This window comes from Trematomus bernacchii, unplaced genomic scaffold (genome assembly GCF_902827165.1).
Source record: "Trematomus bernacchii unplaced genomic scaffold, fTreBer1.1, whole genome shotgun sequence".
NCBI lineage: Eukaryota > Metazoa > Chordata > Actinopteri > Perciformes > Nototheniidae > Trematomus > Trematomus bernacchii.
In genome coordinates this window covers 11687557-11715301 of record NW_022987593.1, presented here as the reverse complement: position 1 = coordinate 11715301, position 27745 = coordinate 11687557, and the positions used below count along the sequence as shown (strand labels likewise).

General features: G+C 38.9%; 2 protein-coding genes across 3 annotated transcripts in view; both read right to left on the bottom strand.

The window, feature by feature from the left end:
* Positions 1-5052, bottom strand: part of LOC117481975 (general transcription factor 3C polypeptide 1) — a 43515-nt gene extending 38463 nt beyond the window's left edge. For both annotated transcript variants that reach the window (XM_034129920.1, XM_034129921.1), the window contains exons 1-4: positions 4630-5052; positions 3509-3715; positions 2942-3118; positions 1896-2039 (exon numbers count right to left, since the gene is read on the bottom strand). In XM_034129920.1, coding sequence (XP_033985811.1) covers positions 1896-2039; positions 2942-3118; positions 3509-3715; positions 4630-4850 — 749 coding nt within the window. In that variant the 5' untranslated portion in view covers positions 4851-5052. The remainder of the gene's footprint in view (positions 1-1895; positions 2040-2941; positions 3119-3508; positions 3716-4629) is intronic.
* Positions 5053-6598: 1546 nt separating this feature from the next.
* LOC117481688 (axin-1-like) lies at positions 6599-26660 on the bottom strand. The gene is made up of 13 exons (XM_034129502.1): positions 26499-26660; positions 23995-24685; positions 21896-22089; positions 20634-20783; positions 18884-19018; positions 16934-17030; positions 15924-16061; positions 14832-15225; positions 13488-13653; positions 12802-12978; positions 11840-12142; positions 10928-11080; positions 6599-9726 (listed from the first exon to the last, which is right to left on the bottom strand). Exons 2-13 carry the CDS (start codon positions 24613-24615, stop codon positions 9600-9602), a joined length of 2655 nt encoding a protein of 884 aa, XP_033985393.1. The 5' UTR covers positions 24616-24685; positions 26499-26660; the 3' UTR covers positions 6599-9599.
* Between the last annotated feature and the right edge of the window lie 1085 nt (positions 26661-27745).

Here is a 27745-nt window from a genome sequence, read left to right as displayed (position 1 = left end):
GCTTTGTTCCCTTTTAACATCATGTGTTGTAGAAAAGACGCATTAAACCAGGGGTCTCAAACTCAAGGCCCGGGGGCCAAATCCGGCCCGCGACTTGATTTTGTGTGGCCCCGCAAGAGCTTGCAAAGAATATAATACGTTTATTATACGGTTACATGCCACTTTACAGAAGCAGGTTGCCCATAAACTACATGTCCCACAATGCATCTCGTTTTGTGACATGCACACTGAAGAGACTTGCAATTATTTGCCCTGGACTTCTGCTTTCAGACGTAGTTAATTACGAAGTTATTATCCTATCCGATAATAATCCAATTCAGAGGCAATAATGTAATATAATACATTATTTTATATATTTATATAGTTACAACCGGCCCTTTGAGTGCAACCTTTATGCGAATGTGGCCCGCAATGAAATTGAGTTTGACACCCCTGCATTAAACAGAAGACAATTGACAGTTTTATCTCAAGTGAATTCAAATGGAAAGGGGATATACAATCCTGATGTAAGGGTGCTCATGCTCCAATGAAAAAATGTCAAGAAGTCTAATTACTTTTATGAAAAATGTAGCACTGATGAAGTAGTTATTTGCTTTTTTCAAGAGGCAGCTTCTCTCTAATTCAATTCTGTACAGTTTGGCTGGATGTTTGTGTCTCTATTGCTGCAGGAATCGTAAAAAACATTGTTGGACATTTTCGTCATGCTGGCGCTTGAATTTTGATGCATGTACTTTACAAAATGTGTATGAATCCTGTGGCAGCCACACTGCCTACACCAAACAATCTAAAAGTGACTTGTTTTTTTAATGTAGACTGAAAAAGTGAAGAAGATAAATGCTTCCATATATTTATTTTAAGATAAATGCTCATGTCAGAGTTATAGGTCAGAGTACTATGTTCACCAGGATAGCAGGTTAGCTTGCTATAGTTTTCAGGTCATAAACCTTATGTATTAGACACATTTGACCAGATAATGACGGTAAACGAAGAGTCAATGGATCACAAAAGTTACAGCAACCCATCCTCAGGGGACATTATGTCTGATCTATATTAAAGGACAGTTCATCTAACAATAGCAATAATTGCTATGATAGTTCAGTGTAGGGATGGGAATTTGAAAGCAAATTTATATTCAAATATTCGACCCCCTAAAAAACGATTAACATATCCTATAAAAAAAATAAAAAAATGTTTTAATAATTAATACATTTTAAAATAAATATAGAAACCAAACCAAGTTTTCTTTGATATTTTTCTTAAGATATTTAAAATGGCACTGTCGTATACATTTAATTAATCCATTTGATAATATGTAATAGGGCTGTGCGATTATGGCAAAAATCATAATCACGATTATTTTGGTCAATAATTGATATCACGATTATTAAATACGATTATTCATTGACTTTGAAAACATCCATTTATTGAACTTTTAAATACAAATAATAATTTGAACAGTATCTTTTTAACTGTTGATTTCCCTGAGCGTATAATTCAACTGAAAAACCAATACAAAAATAAATTAAATTATACATTTATATCTATATTTAAATAAATAATATCAAAATAATAAATACCAATAAACAAGATCAACAAATATTTTGGAGCGCACTTCAACAAGCTAATAAACATATGTAAATATGATAAATACAAATACATTAGATCAAATATGTGTGATGTCACAACCTAGCAAAGCAAAATAATCGTTTTTTTCGATTATGTTGTTTTCGTAATTGTGGCAGGCCAAAATCATAATTGCGATTAAAATACGATTAATTGCACAGCCCTAATATGTAATCAACTTAGGCACCCTTCCCATAAAGAAAATACTGAATCATTTTGAATATTCAATGAATCACTCCCGTCCCTAGTTCAGTGGTGGAGCGTAAACAGACCTGTTGACGTAGAAGCGTTTGAGCAGCAGCAGGATGGAGTGCTGCTGCTGTCCTGAGATCACTCGCGTGACGTGAGACTGCATGCTGACCAGGCCGTGTTTCACCAGATCCTTCCTCATGTAGTGCAGCTTCCGAGCATCGATCCTGTTCAGACACAACACTGCCTGTTACACGGAGAACAAAACATGCAATGTGCAAAACAGACACTTGTTTTGCACATTGTACTGTCCAATAATTACTTGTTATGTGAAATAATGTCCAACATTTTTATAATACCTGAACACCTCAATGTGTTACTTACGTCACATCTTTAGTTTCTTTCTTCCCCTCCGCTACCGGCCTCATAAACAAGGCCCGGCCCCCCCACTGACACTTTACCTCAGCCACAACGCAGACTATATGCATTACATTAATGCACACAATGTACAACAATATGTTTGCTTTTCTCTTTCTGCCGATTTTTATTCACTATTTTATTCATTTTTATTCCGTTCCATTGCGATGTAAATACTGTTATTTGTTATTTTACTATATTTTTTATTATTTTTAATATTTTTCTAGTTCTCTACCTGTGTTTTTAATTCTTGTTTTACTTTTATGTATGCACCACGACACCAAGTCAAACGTCAAACGTGTAAACCTGTTTCTGATACTGATTCTGATCTTTAGCCATGGGTGTGTAATTATTTTTCTTTATCTTTATTCAATAAGTAATGTGTGCTTTTCCCCTCTATATCTAATAAGTTAGCTTACTCTTTAATATTGTACTCCTTTTTTGACCTGCCAGGCCACTTTTGCTGTAACACTGTACATTTCCTCGCTGCGAGACTAATAATAATAATAATAATAATAGATTACATTTGTATAGCGCCTTCCCAAGGCTGCTTTACATGGTGTGAACAAAATAGCAGCAGGAGTGGAAGCAGGGGACTGTGATGGGTTAGGGGTCAAAGGCCATGGTCATGACTAATAAAGGATTCTGAACATCTGAACTTCAGCTTGAACACGAAGCACAAGTGACCCCGAGCTAAATGCGTGTCCCGTACTTGAAGGAGCTTCCGTGCAGATCCTTTTGAAGCTCTCCTTGCCATCGAGCTCGGCCGACTCGTTCCAGCACGCAGTAAGAGTCGTCGTTGAGTTTCAAATCAGGATCGCTCTCCGGACCAATCAGGGTCCTGAATCGCAGCGTCTGGCACGCCGCCACGACAAGCTTTCGGCCATATCTGAGGAGGGACAGGGTGGAAAGAAGGAAGAGAATGAGACGAATCCACAGTTGCACTTTAAAATTGTATTTAAGTCAAAGTCAACTTTATTGTCAATCTTTCAGAGAGATCGAAATACCGTTTCCCACAATCCCGAATACAAAAACAAATATATATAGAATGTATATACCTATATATACACAATCAAAGACACATTTATACATATGCACACATTAAGACCTAAATAAAAGCACAATAATCAATATATACAAAAATAACAGTCACTTCAATATCTTTGAAAATGTCGGTGAATACAATGAATGACTTATGTGGTTAAGCTATTAGTTCGGAAGGTAAAAAAGAAAGTGAATGAGTGTTGAATTAGTTGAATATCAAACAAACTCTTCTTACTGTTCCAAAGCCTCCTGCAGGTTGAGTAAGGGGGCGAGGGACTCTGAGCGGACATTTTTAGTGATGTCTTTCCTCTCTTTGAATAATGCACAGGAGCCCTGAATCCCATTCTTGTTTTCTAGAATCATATCAACCGGGTAGACATCTTTCCTGTCAGAAAAATTCTGTCTTGTTTCAATGCCCGTTTCTGGGTCGATGCCTTTGAACCTGAAAACACACATACATGCATGGAAACACAAAGTCAGGGTATCAAAATGTTAAAACAAAGAGTTAACAACAACAATAATATGTCCAAAAAATTACCTAATATATTTTTTAAACCTGAATTGTAAAGAAAAATACCATACATATCAAACACTCATAATGTCCCAGGCACCACACTGCCAGTTCAACTAACAAATAAAAGACTATTTAACTCCTCTTCAGGGATTTGCTACCATTTAGCCACACGATCATTAATGTGTGGAAGATGATGTTGGGAACAGAGCCCTTTCCTAATTGTTCTTAACCCGTTTCCTCCAAATGTATAGAACATAATAGTCCTAAATCTCTAACCAATAACTGCACGATTACCCTACATATTAAAATAGAAAATGTTTGTTTTTTCTGTGGATCTGGTTAACTAAAAATGCCCCGGCTTAAAGCCATAAAAGATTACATTTGAAAACAATGCATTGCAATAGCTACAGACTTTAAGGGAACTGCACTCAGCTGATTTAAAGAGAAGTGCGTGTGGTCATTCAACACAGTGGAAAGTGTTAAAACAACACACCTCCCAAACGGATCTGAAAACATTATAACATCATAACCTTTATTGAGGTTTGTTTTTGTTGCATCAGACTGCAATAACATACATGAAGAAACATTTCTAAACTGCCTGCTGAGTTTCTCTGTAAGAACATCGTTCCACTAAGATAAATAAAATACAGATTAACATATCATTTGAGTCAGTGTATCTTGATAGGCCAGCACACAACTAACAAAATGTAAACAATGTAAATTATTTAAATTATTCAGCATTCAGTAACATTTAGGACATCGTTTTGGGGGCAAGTGGGACAAATACTCTGTCTTTATTTGCTTTAAAGTGTGCTGAACCTTTCATTATAAGCAGAACTCACCTGTCAAACAGCACCACATCGTCTCTCTCCTGCGGCAGCTGGTACAGCTTCAGCTCGGTGTTGTTGATAAGGGACCTCCAGACGAGCTCCTTGGTGAGGTCATCAAGCTTCAAGGGAAAAGCAGGCTTTCTATTCTCTAATCTTATCCACAGAGAGGGGATAGTTATTCCGTCCAGACCCTCCAAAGCCACTTCATCCACAACTATAGTCAACGAATCCATGATGCTACCAACTAGCTAACGTGCTAACATGCTAACTTAACAACAACTAGCTAACTAGCAGCTTGTTTGGTTTGTTCCGGGTTTTTAACTCACCGGATGCTACAAATAGATTATCTGCATACTGGAGTTATTTTATTCTCATACGCCTGACAGTTAATAATAACCAAATAGTAAAACGTGTTTACAAGTGCGTCTTCCAACTGGTGACTCTGTACGTGATTACGTCATATTTTAACTATGACCTCACGTTGACGTTACGTCTCTGCAGTAACAAACCTTATTCACAAGGTGGCGGTGAAGTAATGTCCTGACATGATCTGGAGCAAAATAGTGGAGGTCTCTTTTTTTAATTATTCAGAGATATTGCCCTGCTAATTTTTGTTTAGTTGAAAAAGGGATAACAATGTTCATTTTCCCCATTCTAAAAGGCTATGCAAGTCATTTAATTATTCATACTATTGACTGCAATTTTATTTGGTGCTTTGAATTGATTTCATTTGGTTTTAATAAATGTATTTATTGAATAATAATATGTTATTATGGAATAATATATTATGAACATAATCAATCATTTAGAAAAATCTCATAGCCTCATTTAAAAGCCTTTATTTGAAAAATAAAACAATACATGAACACTATCTTCTATTAAAAACAAAACGGCAATGAGGACACTGAATTTGTGCTTTTCATTTGATGCATTTGTATAAATTAATAATGTGCCATAGGATTGTATATTTATTATTGTTTAATTTTGTATTGATATTACCAATGTCTTCTGTATTTATTTTACTAACATAGAGACATAAAAAAAGGTGGAGTTCAAGTGCAGCTTCTGGATAATCTTCATGGATGCATACAAAGAGATTATATTGCACAGAAGATACTTGTTTGCCATATACATTTGCTGTGTTTATTTACAGACCTACTGCTGAAAATGTATATCATTCAGTAACTACGAGCAACTGTGCTAGCTTCTCCGGTGTCTCTTTTATCCTGGTAGAAAGTAACATTTATTAACATCATGCTTTACTTAAGTATATCACTTTGTCAAACTCAAGGCCCGGGGGCCAAATCCGGCCCGCCACTTAATTGTATGTGGCCCACAAGAGCTTGCAAAGAGTATACTACGTTTATTATAAGGTTACGTGCTGCTTTACAGGGGCACGTTGCCCATAAACTACATATCCCACAATGCATCTCATTTTGTGAGATGCACACTGAAGAGACTTTCAATTACTTGCAATGATTTGCCCTAGACTTCTGCTTTCAGACCTAGTTAATTATGAAGTTATTACCCTATCCGATAATAATCCAATGCAGAGGAAATATTGTAAAATACATTATTTTATATACATATTTATATAGTCTTAAAGTTACCACCGGCCCTTTGAGTGCAACCATCATTCAAGTGTGGCCCGCGAGGAAATTTAGTTTGACACCCCTGCTTTAACGCAACATAAAGATTCCACTCCACTGTATTTACTGGATAATATAGCACTCTTTATAGGTATTGCTTCAGTTTTAGGGTCTTGGTATTGTGCACTTTAATTAGATCAAATCTGCATTTAATGTTATAAGTAACATTAAACATTAACATGTGCTTTTCCTGCTTTGAAAAGTCAATGTATCTGCAGTGAAAAAGTCATAAACAGCAGGAGTCATTGGCTTTATTCACGGTAAAAAGGAAAGCTTATAAGGCATGTGTGGCATTTTCTAAATAAGGACAATTAATTGAACAGTGACAAATGCAAGGATAGGAAGTGTTTATTCAACATCTTTATTATGAAGTACCTTTTTAAAAGAAATGTACAAGTGGAACCAGCACAGTGACATCTTGGCGTTTACCTTTGAAAAACAGAAACACCATGGACTTGTGGTGCGGGTCTGAAGACACGTATGAAATGATAATGTACATATTTACAGCAGAGGATCTAGAACAGAAGTGAGCAAGCATGGTTGCAGCTAAAAAAAACAACGGGACTGACTGAAAATAAAAACTTAAACATTAAAAATCATGGATTGGTTCAATAAAGATATTTCGAAAGATAACATGATAAAGGCACTGTGTTTCACACAAATTGACAACACAACAGTTGTTTGTTTTGTCCATCGAATCATAATCACAAGAAACAACTCTTAACAAATGTCGTCATTCAACTGTCCCTGGGCGTTCTAACAAAACAGATCAGATATATCAGAGGGCCGAAGCAGGTCGCACATACACATTAAAACAAAATAGATAATTCAACTCATCAGGAAAACATTCCTTATAAAGAACATGCTTGGTGATTATTAAAATTACATTTTTTTATAAACAAATACATATCTAAATTTTAAATTCCATATTGAAGGCATAATGGGTTGAAGTGAGGACAAAATGTGTTTTCAGATCCTATGTCTCCCTTACTGGGCCGAAACCCATGACAACTGTGTCGTTGACATTCCTGCGAGACGCACGTTAGGACCTTTTAGTTTGATGAACACATTCAATTAACTACCAGCATAGATAACACAAAACACAGGCTGACGGTTTGAGATCAGCGCCGAGGACCGACACGATGACAGGGCCAATGAGGGGACTTCCTTTGAGGACAAGGCGGGAAAACGTTTTTTTTAAAAAGTCTTAAAAGTCAAATTACATTCAGCTTACACAGCTGGTGTGAGATCAGTGCGCTGTCTGCTCGGTGCTTTATGATATTCTGCAGGACTGAAACCAGGGGAGAGGTTTGTAGGAATAGTTTGGCATTTGGGAAAATCCACAGCTGAGAGTTGGACTGATACCATACTGTTGTTTGTGTTAAATCTGAAGCTCCAGCCATTTAGCTTAGATTAGCATAAAGACTGGATACAGAGGGGAAAAGCTAGCTTAGAGAATGAATCCACGTTCACCGTAAAGGCTCAACTTGTTAAATCATAACATTTAGTTATTTCACATCTTTGAACGGATTAAGCAATTAACGGAAAAGCATTTTGGTAATGATTGAAATCATTTGTGAGCAGAAATGTCAAGCATCATCTAGTTTTGAGTTGAGCAAATTTGCTGTTATTATTGGCAACATTTCCTAGTAAACTAAAAACGTTTTCAACGATTGGTCACAAGAAACAAGTTATTTTTAAATATTTTTACAGACAAATTGATAAATCAATAAAGAATATGTGGTTACAGCTCTAGTCTGTTCGATTTACAAAGACATGCTAGCTTTTCCCATCTGTTTGAGTCTTTATGCTAAGCTAACAAACTGCTATTTGCAGCTTTATAATTGTCGAACAGACATGAGTGACATACATTTGTTCAACTTACTCTCAGCAAAAAATGTATATAGTTCCCCAAATGTCAAACTCAGTGTTAAGGGTTTAAGTTGGATGATCTGCAAGAGGAAGAAGACTCCCTTCTGCTCATGATGAACAAATACATTTGATGCTTGTGGACTTGGACTGCACAGACACACGCATGGAGGCATAAGGGACGCACCGCATAATGCTCTTTGGCTGAGTTCAGGCGTACATAGCACAGGCTTTCACACTCACCAACACGTTTAGAATACTCTAGATTGTAATGGCACTGGCCATAAGGCAGGCAGCTAGACTGAGTGCGGAGCTACGTACAGTGTAGCAGAAAAACATGAGGTGGTGACGGTGTGATACTGTGGTCAGAGACGGCACAACTGGAGTGTGCACGGCTCTTTTTCATAAGAGTGTATACAGAAAAAGCCTATAATTAAAACCCATGGCGCAGGAGAACAGAAGTACACACTCACAGGTAAACAGTACAGACGTGAGCTGCAGGGGTGCATCATAGGAGGAAAAACAAACGAAAGGCTGCCCTGAAATGACTAATGAACTAGCTTCAAAACATACACAATAATACAACATTAAGTTTGAGATATAACGAAATTAGGCTGCATTTATAAGTAATAGTACCTGCCTTGTACATACACAATTCAAATAAAATGACACAAGTAGCTAGGATACTTGTCTTATCAAAAATATGTAGCTTTGGTAAACAAGTTATGTAGAGAACTGTTGTTGTGTGGATGTGAGAGATCACTACATGACATCTAGGAATCAAGGGTGAGAACGTTTTTTGAGGCTATGAAGTCAACGAGAGAAGGAGCAGGCTTAGAGTTCCTCCTCCAATAAAATCCTCTGTCCTCTCGTCTCCAGCTGATGAGGAACAGAGACAGCGAAAAGGCAGCGAGACTCCCGAATGGAAACTAAAAAAAAAAACTGCTTTCTTTACCGTCCCGAGCACCGATTGAAGAGTTTCCGTGGTAATGTAGCAGCATCGTAATGGTCTGCGGAGGATTAGACTCCTCCAGAGCCGAAGTGGAAGACTACTTTCTCTCCTCTCCTTCCAGCAGTCCCCTCACCCGTTTTCCATCCATCGCAGTGGAAGACCGGTCAGATTTTTTTTTTTCAACAGCGCTCCTCGAATATCCACAGTGGAGACAAGACAGGTGAAATAACTTATGTTCCTTTTTCCTCAGCTCCTGCTTCATGTGGTCTTTGCTTCGATCCAGGCACGACATCCAGATAGTCCATAAAAAATAACCGACCTCCTTAATACTCGAGCGTCTACCATTCAGCGCCATCTTCCCCCCCCCCTCCCTCTGTCACACGTTGCTTCTTCCATCTTTCTACTTTCATTCACTCCTCCCGGTTTGGATTTCTATCCAATGTTCTTATCTCCTTTTTTCCAATGATCTTTTTTTTCACCAATTTCTGCATCATCTTTCAGTTCCCAACATTTCAGTCAACCTTCTCCACCTTCCCGATGATCTTCTCCTCGAAGATGGGCAAGATGGCGTCATCGTCCCGAACCTCCTCGAACACCACGCCGCAGTCAAACTCGTCGCTCACTTTCTTAAAGTAAAACCTGCAAGGAACAGAGATGCTTAAGTATCTAGGAGCCAAACACCGAGACAAATAGTTCATTTAAAACGTGATGTTCTGGTATGAGGTTTCTAAAAGTTGTTTGGTCATCTATTTATGTAAATTCCCTGAGGGATGATTGCAAGTAGGGATGCTCCGATCGATCGGTGCTCTCTAAAAATGCCGATCGCAAGAGCCGATCACATGTCGTAAAATACATGACACTTTTCTCTGCGCGGCAAAGCAAGCTCGCCAAAATGGCTTCACCAGTCTGGCAGTATTTTAAGGTGTCCGAAAAAGACAGTAAAATAACGGTATGCAACGTGTGTGTGAAGCAGAAATCCTGCAGCTCCACCCACTGTGACGGACCGGTGAGCGGAGCGACACACACACTAAGAGTTAGACCTAACACACTTAGCTATTTTATCTACCTCTGGAACAAGCTAAACTAGTTATAAATATATTTATTTTTCACTGTCGGGTCGCTCATTACTGGATCAGTGAGCTGCATGAGACGATACTGACAGGCTGTCAGGAGAGAGGGAGAGGAAAAGAGAGCGCTTCCGCTCATTTCTCCCGTGTTATTATCCAAAGTTAATGTAAACTTGAATAATGTACTTCATTTGAATGTCATAATTATGTTGGTTGTTGTTTGTGGAAGCGCCAGTGAATGAGCCCCATTAACTGAGTTTTAAACATCACTTTAAATGGAAGATCCCCATAGGCCCCGCCCACTCGATCGGTATCGGCCGATACTGATTCCGGCGATCGGAGCATCCCTAATTGCAAGTGATCAAAATGCTACTAATATCCAGCAAGAAAGCTATCACTAGGAATTGGGGTAAGGAAGCACCACCAACGATGGGTACCAGTTGTGGAAGAAATCTTTTTGATGGAAAAACTGACTCATAAATCGAGATTGCAAGAAACCCAACTCAACAGAAAGTGGGGGAAATGGACTCTAACAAAGACATTTGACTGGAACAATAGCTAATAGATACATGTCTCTTCAAGAATATAATAACATGAAGACATATCCCTAGCCTTTTATTGTATTTTGTACTGCTGGCCTTTTGTTACATGATTGTAATGTTGTTGTAACCAGCATGTTAATGTACAATGTGACAATAAAGATTTAAATTACAAAGAAAAAACGTGATGTTCCAACACAATCTGTACATATTTATATATATGCATGTTCTCACCTGTAATGGCCCTTTTTGGTAAGCAGCTCCTTGAACTGGCCCAGAGTCACCACGCGGCCTTTGACGGATGTTCGGTATGGGATTGGCTCTCCACAGAAGTAGTAGGCGACGGTCATGTTCTCACACACCTGGCGCTTACCAGACGATTTATGCCTGGAAGAACAAGAGATCCGCATTGAAACACTCAAGTAAACAACACAGAGACCACTTAGAATTTGGGGTACAGATGCACAGATTTCTCAACAAGTCAGATTTAAATTTGTATTTAAGCATAAACTACATATTTAAATGTTTTCTGATTCAGATTATCTTTCATATAAATAACTATATTGACAGCATGTATTTTAAAATGTTTTCTTTCTTGGAAAATGGGCATTTTATTCCACATTGCACCTAGTTACAGGTCCATTTTTCACTTTTTAAATTTGCAATGTTCACAGGGATAATGTTTTTTTAATTGTTTGACTTGGGAAGTAATTCCATTTTTTTTTAATTAATTTTTTTTTTACTTCAGAAAATGCAGTCATTATAAAGTTGCATTTTTCGATCTTTTCTGCTTAGTAACTTATAACAACACATTTAAGATACGATGTGTATTGTTTGACAGTCTGCAGAAGCACTAATAGCCTCAATCAGAAGCATGTGTGTACATTTTTAACCCAGAAGAAAATATATCAAATGTGTAAACAAGCGGCCGGTTTCGCCGAATAGTCAATGCATCACTAATTCAAGGCTTTTAATGTCATGTGTGCATAGCTACAGTGTAGTTATGACAATGAAATGCTTAGGTCACAGGCTCCTCCAACAGTGCAACACAATGAAACAGACAAAAGTGCAAGTAAATCAAATAAATAGAAATTATGCAGAATAGTCTAAATACAAGTTTACAGGTAAATCCCCCGTCACACCCACCTCTGCTTGGCCTGCTGTAGTGCGTTCCTCCTCCTCTCCTCCTCCAATCTCCTCCTAGCCTCCTCCAGCTGGGTGAGGGCGTTGGGGGCCGGGTTGGGGGGCATGGCGGGGTCCTGGATGAAGGGGTGCGAGGGCTGGACCTGAGTGGACGATGGTCCGGGGAGGGCGGGGGACACTGAAGACGAAGGGTTGTTACGCAGCTGCGCCGACACCCAGGGGTGCACGGCTCCGGGTCGCTCCACTGAGGTGGGGTGCGGCGACTCGCTGCTGGGACCCCCCCTCCTCGAGCTGCTGGTGCTGCCACTGGGAGAACAACAGGAATAATGTCAAAGAGCTACAAATATACACGTTTTGCCCATATTTAGATTGATACCGATTTACAGCTCTACAAACTAAATTGTTGTTTTAAACAGACGTTCCCCCCCCCCCTCCCTCTGAACTCACTCCCACAACCAATCAGAAACGGCACTGCCCTCCCCACCTTTAACCCACTGACCAAAACTCACCTTTTCAGACTGGCTTCTAATTAGTGATTAATGTCGTGATTATGTCCTTGTGTTTTTTCATTACTTGATTTTAATTCAACTTAAAAAAAAAAAAGTATTATATTTTACCACTGAAACAGCGCTTGACAAATAAAATGTATTATTACAATTATAAAAAATGCATACATCTTGGTTAATAGTCACCTCAATCCTGCTTTTATGGAAAACTAGCTGATAACATAGTAGTGTGGGGACTTAAAGAATATCTCTATATATGCTGCTCAAAGCGTTCTTTGGCTTCAAAAAGTTGAAGTGTGAGTGCGATTTTTAGATTTCCTTATATCTCTTAGACATTAAGCATGACACATCAGTTGCAAATGATCGATCATGAAATCCGTAACAAAATCCTTAATTTAATCTGGTATAATAAAAGGTCCTCCGGTCTGACTTTGTTGATTCTCGGCCCTAATTCCTCACCCATGAGAGGTCTTCCTCTGTCTGTCTCCCTCCATCATCCACTGCAGGATCTTCTGGTTCCTCTCCAGATCCTCCATCGGCGGCTGGCCCTCCGTCACTCGCCCGCTCTCCTCTCCTTTGCCCGGCGTCTCCGATGTCTTCTTACAGCCTCGCCGTGACAGCGTGCTGCCTTTACTACTGCAGAGACACAACACATACAGTCAGGTCATCTGAGCAAAAGACTGTAAGAAAGCATACATGTCGAATGATACGTTTGCTTGTTTATCGAGTACGTTTTGTGTCTTCATGGCTGTGCATACATGCATCAGGGTGAGTGTGGTTATATGTGATCGTACACTAGAATAAGAGTGATTGTGTGTTAAGTTAAAATCTCTGACAGTCATTTCTGTAGCTTTTAAGCCTAATTGAGTGCAGTTATCAAGCAGTAACTTAGTTGTTGATATGTTGGAGTTGTAACAGTCCTTATTTGTCTATGAATGTTTACCTAATTGTTTTGCAAATATAATCCCCTTTGTTTGTATTATCGTTACAGACCACAGCTTAAATAGATCAAGTCTGTCTCCATTTTCTCTACCAGGACACATATTCTTGAGCAAACTTTAACAACCTGATTTCCTGGAGACCCCACCTCCTTTATAACGGCACAGAGAGCAACATGTCAGCACATTTAAACAAGACTGTCTTACCTGTAGCCCATGCCCTCGTGCGTGCTGGCTCCAGCCCCGTCGGCGTAGTTGCGACTTCTCCCTGCGTACTGACTGGCAGGGTCTCCGTTCCACATAGGGTTCGCCTGAGAGCGAGAGCCAGCCTCCTCCTGCCCTCTGTGGTGATACAGCTGCTTGTGATGCATACCTGAGACACAGTGAGACCATTAGTGACACAATAACACTGCTGCAGTTCAAGATGAAGTGATGGCATCTGGAAAAATGCATTTATACACTGCATTTTGAAGCAGTATAGAAAGAAAACACAATTGTAATCGAGCACTTTTGTCTGTAATCACTCATGATTCTACACCTCAATCTCTCCCGTTAAGGCACAAGAGGAAATGTATGTTTTTAAACTTGTCACGGTCTTTATATTTCAGTCTAAGGATGGTAATATTCTCAGTCAACAAATCCCACAAAAGGATTACAAAAAAAACAGTATTAATTCTATCTCTGTCCCGCTGTTTAAAACATTCAGTTAAGTATCAATACATGTTCTTCCACTGCTGAAAATGTCCCCTTACAGCACTTTTTCCCTCCCGTTTGAATAAATGTTGCTAAAAAACGACAGCGCTCCAGCGGTTCTAGGACACTTTGAAGCCATTTAGACCATATATCTGTGGCTGTCTTTTAAAAATGCATGCTTTCAGATGAAAACCACTGGGCTTGAGACTAAGTGTCACAAGCAGTGTGTGAAAGACGGAGTAACACATTGTTGGTCAGTGTTTTTCCATGTGATTAGTTCACATAAGGAACCCTGTGAGAACAGCAGTATGTTCAAGGCAAGGCAAGTTTATTTATACAGCACCTTTCAACACCAGGCAATTCAAAGTGCTTTACAAAAATGAAAGACATCAAGAAAATGGCATTTAAGAACAGTCATTAAAGTCTATAAATGAGAATGGACTCCTTTATCAAAAGGTGGAACGGTGTTAAAAGATACCTGGATGTCTAGCTAGTTGAAAAGGGTTGTTTTAACTTAATTGCGTTTCAAAAGAACATTATGGAAAATGTCCCCGTGTAACCGATCCTGCTTTGCTAAAGATGTCACTTCTTGTGTAAAATTATTAATAATTTTTTTTTTTTATAATTATCTTATTCCTTATTTTAACATGTAACTGTTTAACTTAATTTTTTACTTTATTTTATTTCATATTCAGTTTTACAATATTATTATTTGTCATTTGAATGGAAGAGTCTTATGTCAGGATATGTCTTGATTTGTAAAAATGAAAAAAAACTGTTAAAAAAAACAGTAATTAAAAAGTTCACAGACTGATTCACACGGAAAGTAATGTGTTTGTGTTTTGATTGGCTTCTCACCTTTGACCCCCGCAGGAGGCAGACTGTGGCCCCCCCCTCTGTGTGGGGGGCAGTGAGGCGGTCCGATCCCCCCGTCGGGTGAACGGGATGATTTTGGGGGAGAGTGTCGACCGCCCCCTCCTCCTAAGGTGCTGTTGGTTGCCCCCGGCGACTGACATCCCGGCGTTTTCATCACGCGCTGCACGTGCTCGTCCAGGATGGACTCCGGGTCGTCGTCGAGGGAATCCTCCATGGCAACCAGGCCGCCGTACGTGGCGACCGTGTTGGCGGTGGTCTCCGAGTAACGGGCGCCGTAGAGCGGGGGGAACGCCGACGAGGGGAGGGGGAGCAGGGGTAAACTGTGAGAGGAGACGGAGGCTGCCACCGAGACGTCGGCATCGTCACCCTCCTCTTCCTGTTGGGAGAAATATATATATTAGTGTTAAATTAAAAATGTAGACACAGACAAACTGATATAAAAGGATTGGTAATTATTATTATTTGAGGTCTATGACCAACAACGATGAAATGCCCTTACCAAACTAATATAGAACATTTAAAAACTATCTGGCATTACACTTTTCATTTGAGACCTGGAGTGCTTTCTTTCACTGTAGTTATTACACTATTATATGATGAAGATTGGATAATTCACGGAGGGCTAGTTTGTTTATGAGCTATTCTTTCTGTTTGCCCGCTACAGCTACATTTGTTTCTTGTACCTTGTGTGTTAAACTACCACAGATGTATGCATCGTATACATGACACTGATTATTGCACTTCGTTAACACAATAAAAGTTTCTATGCTTTTTCAAAATAAGTCACCTGTTTTTAGTCACCTATTGAATCTTAGTTGTAAGTGTAAAGCACATTTTTCATCAAAGCACACCTTCAACACATTTTCAAGGACTTCCAGCACCCGTATGAACCGATTGAATAGTGTGTCATTCATTAAAAAAAGAATATCTGTGAAGGACTTGCTGCGATTTTCACAATAATAAAGTGTTTCTGAGAGAACACCACCAACACTGTGTGAATAACTGGCAGGACGAATCACATCACATCATGAGGAACACACACGGACACACACACACACGGGGACACACACTCACCAGTCGTACTCTCTTCAGCCTCTCTTCGAGTCGTTCCTGAGCCTCTCGCTCTCGGAGAACCGTCTCCAGCCTGCTGATGAGATCCGCTGCAAACCTCTCCGGCTCGACGTGGATGTCCTTTGGCATGCGGTACGTGCGCTGTATTGAGACACAACAAATTACATGTTCATAATCCTTTACACAGTAGGGCTGAAACAAGATTACATTTCTGTAAATGAACGTGTGAATTAGCAACTCATTTAGGCTGGAAAAACAGTAATAACCATGAAATTACTAATAAAGATGTACAAACTAAATAATTGTTTTTCTCAGTATGTTAAAAATGTTTGACAAGGTGATCCATAATCAGCTGTTTGTTGTCTGCTACAGTTATAATAATTAACTTCGCAACAGCCATGTTTGCCCTCTTTCTGTCAGACAAACTAAACACTTTTCTCCATTTTTCTATAAAAAAGGACTACTTAAAAAATAACGACCGTATTTTCTGCGACTCCTCTGCCTCAGGCGTCATAATTATAAAACCAGTTTTCAGGCCTGGCTTTCATAACATACACGTTCCTGCAGTAAATACTAATCTTGGAGAGACAGCCTTCAAATATTTTTGCGCCATTTGTCTGGCACAGAGACTGAAACTCCACATACCGATGTCAATAGGGCAATAAAATATTGGTCAGAGGTAATTTATTTAAAGGTGTGGCTGTTTTATAACATGCTTGTATTTTTATTTCCTTTTTATATCTGCCCCGAGGATATTTCCGGCATTTTGTTAATATTTCTGTGTGGTAAACCTTGCCATTTTATTATTGTATGTTTCATTTAATTACTGGTATAATGTACTGTTTTTCTCTGTAGCCAGGACACAATCTCAATGTGATTTAATTATTGAATACATGCATTTCTTTACGTTGATAAACAAACGGTTTGCAGACATATGAATTAGGTCAACAGGTGTATTAATGTTACTGCTGTTGCTACATGAAGACAGGTATGAGTTGACATGTGTGACTCACAGGTATATGAGGTAGGGGCACACGTCCATTGGCTTTGGCACTTTCATGCATCTCTTTACGATGCTGCTTCCGATATCTGTATGGAGGAATACCATCTCTGCACACAAAGATAAACAACTATTAAACACAGATCTAAACCATTGATTCAATTTGAAAACCAGTGTTGTTGTTCAATAGAGTGCCACAGTGACGCGTCCTAAAACCCGGAAGTAAGTTAGTATTTTACCACTTCCGGTTCCTTCGACAAAAAAGCAATGAAATCTCTCCTTAGGATTTTGGAAAATATCTGGAAATCAGGTCTGTGGTTGAGACACATTTAAGAGATGGATCACATTTTGTTCTACGACATTAAATACATCAGCAGTGACCCCACTGGTGATTCTTGAAGAGTTTACGATGGTTGTTAACATGTGGCTGAATAGGACTACAGAAGTTGTCGAGGCCGTTTTACGTCATTACACCGAACACGTAAAACACTCCCGCTAAGTTTGCTTCCCCTGTTCTGCTTGAAAGCAAGTACCTGCCTCCTGCAAACTGTTCAAACAAACGCTTCAACTTGTACCATTTAGAATCTGTAGTTTTGAATATGGATCTTAAGTTGGCGTGAAGTTGAAGCAGCGACCCTGCTGTAGTTCGTTTATAGCATAACGTTAGCATTTTGCTTCTGGCGACTAGATTTATGATTAGAAAATTATAAAAGTAGGGTAGACATGTGGATATTATCCGCAGGGTTCATACACTTTTTCACCAATGATTTTCAATGACTTTTCCATGACCAAAAAAAATTGATCTTTCTCAGCGGTACCACTGAAACTAGGGCAAAAATCCTAATCACGATTATTTTGGTCAATAATTGATATCACGATTATTAAAAACGATTATCCATTTACTTTGAAAACATCCATTTATTGAAATAAAAATGTGAACAGTATGTTTTTAACAGTTGATTACCCTGAACTTTAAGTATAATTCAACTGAAAAACCAAAAAAATAAAAAATAATTACATTTTTTTATAAAAATAATAATCGTTTTATTTCGATTACGTTGTTTTCGTAATCGTTGCAAGCCAAAATCGTAATCGAGATTAAAATACGATTAATTGCACAGCCCTAACTGAAACATTTTTATTTTAACATGGAACAGGAAAATAAGGTCTGCATATGAAACATGTTGTGCCTATCTAAAACAAATCAAATAGTAGGCTTACTAGCTCCTACAGACTAAAGCCACTATAGACAGTTAAATGCCATTTTACGTTTCATTACTATACGACACAGTATTTATTATCATTATAGTATTACTATTTCGGCGATTAGATAAAATATAAATTATATTTGATGCAACTTTGGTTACATTTCCATGACTTTTCCAAAACTTTGGGAAAAATATTGTTTTCCATAACTTTTCCAGGGCCTGGAATTTGTATTTTGAATTTCCATGACTTTTCCAGGTTTTTAATGACCGTAGTAACCCTGTATCCGGCTGAACAAAACGTGATCCATCTCTTAAATGTGTGTCAACCACAGACCTTATTTCCAGCTATTTTCCAAAATCCTATGGAGAGATTGCATTGCGTTTTTGTCGAAGGAACCGCAAGGAGTTTACTTCCGGGTTTTAGGACGCGTCACTGTGGCACTCTATTGAATATATCCTTATTGTCATCATACAAAGTACAACCACATTTCTTTGGCAACTCTCACTGTAGTAAAAAATAGACACAAATAAATAAGAGTGGTAAAAGCAGAGGTAGAAGTGATGACAGTGCAACGAGATACAATTCAATGTCAATGTGCATATTTACACTTAGTCTGAAAACGTTAAATGTACAAAATTGTATACATGTAGTTCTAACTGTGTTCATAAATATTTCTAAATAGTAGAAGTAATATGAAGAGGTGTGTGAATAATACATGTATGCAATAGTTTAGTGGCTGTGTGCATGCACTTACACACTGCTGTCGGGCAGTGAGAGTGTGTCAGCGTCGCTCGACATGCTCTGCTGCTCGCTGTCGTTGGCGCTGGTGGCTGGAGCGCGAGCGTAGCCCATGTTAGCGTAGTACGGGTTCACCGGCTCCCTACACGGCCTGAGAGGAGAGGAGAGGAGAGGTTAGAGTGAGCTCACAATTAAACGCTGATACATGTTCACATCCATGCACACGCTGACAAGAATACGTGTGGAGCGAGGATGACATCTCAGGGGGTTTCTCTTGCAAATGAATACAATCTATAACTGTTTGGTTGCTTTTAACTCAGCAGTGGGATATTTTTCTTCAATGATCAGAAAATATTCAGCTTTTCAACACGCTATAATCTTCTTCCCGGTCATTTTGTGAAGTACTGTTCGAGGTATTTTAAGTCACACGTGGAAATCTAAATGAGTTGATCTGTAGAACTCCACACTTTTAGGGCCAAACTACATTCCCAGGGTGCACTGCAGTTTTTTTATAATCACTTTCCAGGGGGCTTCCTTCCAAGAAGTTAGCAAAATCACTCATCACATGTGTCCTGTTTCTGTTTAACCCTTAGATGCATAAGTGGGTATTTTTGGAACCGGTGAGGTGGTTTTCTTGAAGTATCTTTGTAATTACATTTTTGTATTATTTCATATTCCAGCTATTCCTCATGTAAAAACATGTTTTGGATATCATGCCATTCACATTTTAAATTTAAATTTTAAGAAATTGTAGTTTTTGTATTACCCAAGCTTCCATAAGTGGGTCAAAAATGACCCGCATGCATTTTCTATGGAATCCTATGGGAACCTTTGATTCTTATCACCTGTTGCTGTCAGGAATACATTCACTGTAGACCACACAGACTACATCACAAGTGACACCTCTCAGGAAGATTATTTTACACAGCAAGATCTGATACCTGTCAGTATAATAATAATAATAATAATAATAATAATAATAATAATAATAATAATAATAATAATAAATTATATTTTTATAGGGCTTTTCAAGGACTCAAAATCGTTTTACAATATAAGGGAAGGTTAGGGTGGGGGGTATAGGACTATCAAACTTGATCAACCGGCATGGATTGATGGGGGGTGGGCTATGAGTAGACAAGAGGAGAAGAGATGAGTTTTGAAAAGGGACTGGAATACTGTGAGGGTCTCAGAATAGCGGAGATCTTTGCATCAATATGTTCAAAACGTTATTTTTCAAAATGTAAAAAAAAGTTCTAAAATTATAAATAATGAAAAATTAAATATAAAATATTTCTAGTGTGAACCAAAATAGAATAGAAGTGATTTTTCTTAACCAAAATGACAAAAATGGCATAAAAACATATCATTATTTTTGACCCACTTATGGAAGAGTGTAGGGTCCAGTCACTCATGCATCTAAGGGTTAAGCTTTCATTACCAGTATATCATGGAATATATGTGCAACAACCTAACCGTTCAAGTTGATAAACAATGTTTTAATTACAGAGTCCTAGGGTGAAATGTACTTATGTATTTTTGTTCTTATGTAAAGGAAAAAAGTGTTGTTAATACCAATTGTATGATCACCATAATTATTTACTGCAAACCTGTGCTCATTAAACATGTTGGTATAAAATGAAAAAGAAAATATGTGTGTCCTGATCAAAGCTGGATACGGATATCCCAAAAATATTTCCTTATCACACATTGTGATGGAAGAATTATGATGTGATGGTTAGGGTAACACACACACACACACACACCTGTACTCCCTGCTGTCCGGCCTCCTCCTGTTGCTCGAGGATCTCTGTGGGGCCGTGTGCATCAGCAGGCTCTGAGTCAGCCTTCCAGCCGGGGTGTCATCACACTCATCTTCATCTTTCTCCTCGTCATCCTCCCTCCCTCCTCCACACCTAAGACCACATTGAAAAAGACATTAGTGAAGCATTCATCATCATTTCACACATGATGAGAATGATTGGACCAGTTTCTTCACTGATAAATTAAAAGAAAATTAAAAATATTTCCAATAACGCCAAGAGTGTTGTTAGAAGCAAAAGTCCAAAATGTATTGATAGACTTCAAGACATTTATTTTTCTTTACTATGTTCAAAAAACGGTGTGCTTTCCAACACACAGAGGGAGGCACACACCTGTATTAGCATGGAGGTATAGCAGCATTTTAACAAACCTAATTGATAGGGATGCTCCGATCGGGAATTTTGTCTCTCTCTCTCTCTCTCTCCTGACAGCCTGTCAGTATCGTCTCATGCAGCTCACTGATCCAGTAATGAGTGACCCGACAGTGAAGAATAAACATATTTATAACTAGTTTAGCTTGTTCCAGAGGTAGATAAAATAGCTAAGTGTGTTAGGTCTAACTCTTAGTGTGTGTTCTGCTCCGCTCACCGGTCCGTCACAGCGGGTGGAGCTGCAGGATATCTGCTTCACACACACGTTGCATACCGCTATTTGACTGTCTTTTTCGGACACCTTAAAATACTGCCAGACTGGTGAAGCCATTTTGGCGAGCTTGCTTTGCCGCGCACAGAGAAAAGTGTCACGTATTTTACGTCATGTGATCGGCTCTCCCGATCTGCCTTTATAGAGAGCACCGATCGATCGGCCGATAACGATGCCGGAGCATCCCGAATAATTGACATTTATTAAAAATCAATTTCAGCGATCATTTTATAAATGATTATATAAAAAGGTATAATATTTCTAGAAGACTAAAGAAAAGTAGTATTATTTCCTTAATATTTGTTTCCCTTATTGGCTTAAACTGCTGCCTATATGTAACTATGTTGATGAAACTTATGAGTTAAATTTAACAACATTTATTTACTCATAAAATTGACAAACTAAATAATATTCAAATTGAGGATTTTTTAGGGATATATCTCTACAAAACAAAGTCAATAAAAGCTTTGAATGTAAAAAAAAAAAGAAGCCATTTTTTATTGTTGAATGATCCAGACATGGATCCTGTGCATTATAACACATTAGTGGTGCTTCATCTCACCTCCACTCCTCGTCCTCAGCGAGGGTTGGCAGGTACCCCGGCACGGGCTTGGCGGGCCCCGATGAAGGGCTCTGATCGCTGGGGTTCGGCTTGGGGCTCTCCCCTCCCGTCCGAGTGTATTCCAGGTACAGGTCCGACTTCAGGAACAGAGGGTAGGTGTTCTCCTCCATCACACCCTGGATCTCTGTCTGAGCCTGGAGCAAACAAGCAGCCGTCACACATCAGAGCTTGTGGAAAACTAAATGAGGCCTAAAGGAGATATCTTCATTTATTTTCTCATCAATAAACATGTTATTTTCAGACTCAAGGTTAATGACGTGTAAAGGTTTTGACCTGGCTCCTGCATTATGTTTATTTTCTTCCGGCTAAACAACCACAGGTCCAACCACTGTTTCTGTTATCTGCTAATCACCGTTTTGTTTGAATTTTTCTGGGAAGATATTATCATAACCAGGGTCTCAACTCTACTAAATGATGCCTAAAGGAGTTATCTTCATTTATTTCCTCATCAATAAACATATTATGAAACACAGGTCCAACCAGTCTTTTCTGTTATCTGCTAATCACCGTTTTGTTTGAATTTTTCTGGGAAGATATTATCATAACCAGGGTCTCAACTCTACTAAATGATGCCTAAAGGAGTTATCTTCATTTATTTCCTCATCAATAAACATATTATGAAACACAGGTCCAACCAGTCTTTTCTGTTATCTGCTAATCACCGTTTTGTTTTTCTGACCAGGGTTCCAACAACTTCTTAAACATCAAATTCGCATTGCTCATTTCCAGGCCTAACACCGCAAAGAACAAGTTTATAGGTGTAACAACAGCAAGATTATTTTATATTGGAAACTAGCAGTATTTACAGAAGCTCAATTTCGATGTCAGCACCTAACTCTTGGGGCAGGTGATGCGTGAAGTAACAGTGAAACTTCAATTATTACACAGAGTTTGTGTTGGTGTGTACATCAACATTCAACAATAGGCCATGTAGGGATACAGTTACTGAGCTAATGCCAGAGGAAGGTCTTATAACCAAGTGGTCACCACGCTTAATGGTAGTCATCGACTCGTTTCTTTTACACCACAATTATAAAAAGTATTGATAGTTTATGACCAACAACTTCTATGAAAAACCCAATGTGTAAAACATATAAATAGAGTACTGGTCGGCTTTTACACTTGAAAAACTCTGACAGCCTTTTATGACCACAAAACATAGCAGAGAAACCTTTGAGGTACTCATTTACTAGAACTGCATTTTGACTGCAAGGATGCAGGTCTAGCTTTATATCCAGCCGCCAAAAATGTCTCTTAAATGGGGAAGTACTGGATGTTTCCAAAGCATTTAGCCAGCAACTGTTGTTGGAAAACATGATTAACCTTCCCCTCCATGTGAATAATCTTTCATGGATAGTTACTACATACACATCTCTATACTTCAAAATGCAATTGGTCATGTTCTTATCCAAATAGAGAACACCCTCTACCATTTGTTGCACTGTTCAAAGGCTCACTACACATCATGAAGGAGGCAGACTGTGTTATCAAGTTGGTCAAATCTAGAAGTAAACATACAACTGAACTAAGACCCCATTTACACGGGAGCGCAAACAGACGCGAATTCGTTATCAAAAAAGTCTTCCGTTCACACGCAGTCGGCTCATTTAACTGCAGACAGCGCTGCCATCAAAGCAAATGTTGGTACTTTTGGGTGTCATGTAATCCTGCAGGCCTGCACAGCAACGATGTTCTGTATTAGCCAAAACACATACAGCCTAAAATCTTTATCTCTTTGTCAGACTGAAACTGACAGTCACAAAGTACTCAGCTCAACGACAAATAGCTGGTGAGCAATCCTCGCCTGCGTAACCCAACATGCATTGCTGATATTAACACACACACACACACACACAGAACTGTTACAGGATGTGTATTTTGTAAATTGTGTAATTTGTTTTCATCTTTAAAAAAAAAAAAAAGTTAATTAACATTAAGCTGTCTTTGGCTCTTTTCTGCTGTAACAATGTAAATATCCCGTCTGTTGGACTAATAAAGGTATTCTGATTCTGAAAACATGACATCAGGGTTTTTATTACCTGTTCAAACATGGCAGGGTCTGGATGAGGCTTCCCCACGCAGTCTCTGATGAAGCTCTTGGTGGCTCCTTTGATCTGCCTGGAGACGATCCCACTTCCGTCTACTATGTACTTCCTGTAGATGGCCTTGGCCAGCTTTGCCCTCTTCTCCTGGCTCGTCTTCCTGAACCCGGAGCAAGCAAACCAGAAGTCCAGGAGATCCGCACACCCTTCCTGACACAGGAAGTTTCGGAACAGCTGGATGCCTTCCTGGTCGTCCAGAAGAGAGTGAAGCGACTCGGCCCACTTCAGGTACGGAGGAGTTGGTGAAGCCGAGCCCTCGGGTTCGTACCCTAAGTCCAGATCCGGGCGCCGCGGGGTCGCAGACGACGAGGAGGGCGTGTAACTCGATTGATCCCCCATTTTAGATGATATCGATGACGGGGGGTAGCCGAGCGTTTGGGACAGGGTGTTTGGACGGGTGCTGACCGACTGGACTGGGGGGTCCACATCAGATCCCTCCTCCCCAGGAACAGGGGGTCGCGGAGCATCCTCGGTAAAGTGGGACGGGCCGCTCAGAGAGGCCACAACGCCCCCGCCGCCCCTGAACCCAATCCCATGTAATTCTCTGACAACACTCATGTCTCTGGTTGCTCAAAGCAGAGGTCAGATCTTCCTCTGTAGCAATGATTTTGCTGGCAAACAATTCACCCTGTGATAAAAAGGAGAAAAGTGGTTAGTGGTTGAAGTGGGACGTTGATGCAAAGGATATAAACATTGAGATAAGATGGTAGAGATAACCCTCAGCCTCTTTATTGTGTCAGACCACACATATATGAGGCACTATTAATAACCAACAAAACTAGCTACCAGAGACATCAGATTATGAACAAGTATATGAAACAAGCTTATTACAAAAATGCTAACTTCACACGTAAACTAGCCAACCAATAACTCACAAACTGTATAACAGTCTAAAAGGTAGGATCAAAGACAAGAGCTTCCATTGAAGAAAAGACATACAAAAGCACATTAAAGATTTTAAAACAATGTTAATCAGCACCCTACAAAGAGATAACTTTACAAATGGCTCCAACGATTGGGACAGGTATGTGTAGTACTAAACCTGATGTTTGATAAGCCTTACAGCGGCAAACACACGTTTACATGATATTTCTTTCAACAAGTATTGACTTCTGCAGCCATAAACATTTCACTTTCACTACACTATTATCCTCATAGCATCATTATCAGTGTGTTAATAATACCGTTAGTTAATTGCAACTAGCAGGACTCAAAATACACTTTCTTATTGTGTCTTGTGTTGTCAATTTCAAGTTCAATACTGAGATACTAGTACTTTACTTTGGTATTTTACTTCAAACTTCTACCCCACTACAGTTCAAAGTATATGGTGTTCTTTTACTCGACTGCAGTATACAACGTCATTCAAACTAGCTGCACCTTTACCAGGTTTGATAACACTTTAATGATCAATAACTATAAAACATATCATATTATTTTGAAATGGACCAATCTGCATAATTAGTTATTTTACTTTTGGTACTTTAAGTATATTTTGATGCCAATACTTTTGTACTTTTTATTGTGATTGCAGGACTTCTACTTGTAACAGAGTATTCCTACACTCTGGTACTTCTACTTTTACTACAATATATGAGTACTTCCTCCACCTCTGCGGATTGGGATCAATGATGTTAAATATGTAAATCAACACTTAAATCAGACTTCAGTTACACCTGGAGCAACATACACAAGCTACCCTGCAGTATACAAAGTCATTAAATCCAACTGCTCCTTTATAAGGTTTTATAACACTGTAATGCACCAATAATTATACTCAAAACATGTAACAGATATTATTCTGTAATAGACCAAACTGCATAATGAGCACTTTTATTATGGTTACTTTAAGTATATTCGGATGCCAATACTTCATTTACAATGCAGGACTCTTACTTGTAACATAGTATTCCCTACACTGTGGTATTTCTACTTTTACTTAAGTACAAGATATGAATACTTCTTCCACCTCTGGCTAACACTTTGTATAGCTGGACATCCTTATCTAAATAACCAAGTGTAATGTTAACAAGCTAAGACAGCTAGCTAGCCTTGTAGCAATGCCACCACCAATGCCAGTGCTTTGAAGTGGGAATCTCATTCATCTTGGCCTGCAAAAAGACGGTGGGGGGATGGGTACAGAAACAAACTCTACAACCACACAAGACGGGCCTGCAAAGCAAAAACACTCCCAACACCAGCGTACTTTGTTAACGTATTCATACCAAGTTAACTCGCACCAAAGCAAGGGCAACTTTCCTACTGATTAACACCAAGAAACCAGCCGATCTAACATCAAACAAAACAAGAAAGCGAGGGCACGTTTTCCACTCTACTGGCTGCAGCGCCAGCTAGCTTGGTGTGTTAGCTAGTTTTTAGTTAGCTTGTTAGCTTAGCTAGCTAACGTCCCGTTTGTTTTCCAACAAAAGTGTCCGTCCTACCGTCTCTGAAAGCCCGATCCCCGTAATCCGCTGCATTGGGGATACTGGCGCGAACTGTGTGCCCCGAAAAGCAGCATATGGAAAGCTTTTCTGGTATTAAATATTAACGAAAATGACCCGTCGACTAACCCCCTTAACTCCCCATGGTGGCTGGGTTTCTGAGCAATAATACAGAGCGAGAGAATACGTGCGTGCACGCCGACGCCGTGCGGTGTTGTAGTACGTTTGTAGAACTACAACTACCAGAAGCGACACACACTGCGCGTTACCATGCTACATGTTTGGCAGTGGTGAAAGTATTGTAAAACATATATATATATTTATATATATATATCATTTTAGTTTGAGCAAAATGTCACGTTCAAAAGAAAAAATTGACTGCCTCCAAACCAAATGTTGCACATGTTTACATAGAATTACAACAATATGGCACCACCATTTAAAATATATACAATAACAAGGCAATCAAAACCAAATGTATTTCATAGATATTATACTTGAAATGATAGCTGTTGATTTGTATCATTATTTTATTTACATGTCTTTCTTTATATATCATTTGTTTTAACATTTTACTCTGTATAAGATAAGATAGTACTTTATTGATCCCAATTTGGGAAATGTTTGCGTATGTGTAACAGTGTAGCCCCTGATGTCAATGTGTTGTAAATGGACTGTACTTATATAGCACTTTATCCAGTCTTTAAGACTCCTCAAAGTGCTTTACATGCTACATGTCATTCACCCATTCACACCCATTCATACAGAGCAGTGTACCTTACTCTAGGAACTAACATTCATTCACATTCACACACCGTTGGCCATCGGGAGCAACTCAGGGTTAAGTATCTTGCCCAAGGATACATCGACATGTTGACTGCATGGGCTGGGATCGAACCCACAACCTTTTGGTTATAAGACGACTGCACTCCCTCGCAGCCACAGTCGTGTGTGTTAATAATGTATTATGTTTGCATGTATTTTTTCTTGAATAAAAGATAGAAAAGAAAGTATTTAGATTACATCATTTACATTTTCAGAGGTGAAGAAGTTTTCTGACATTTTAGTAAAATAAAAGCAGGCTATCAAAATGTCATTATAGTCCTGCAATACAAATCTTACCACTACAAAAGTATTAGCATCAACATATAAATAAAGTACCAAAAGTACTAGTTATGCAGACTGGTCCATATCAGAATAATATGTATTACATTATTACATTATCATAAATATGTATGCAATAATGT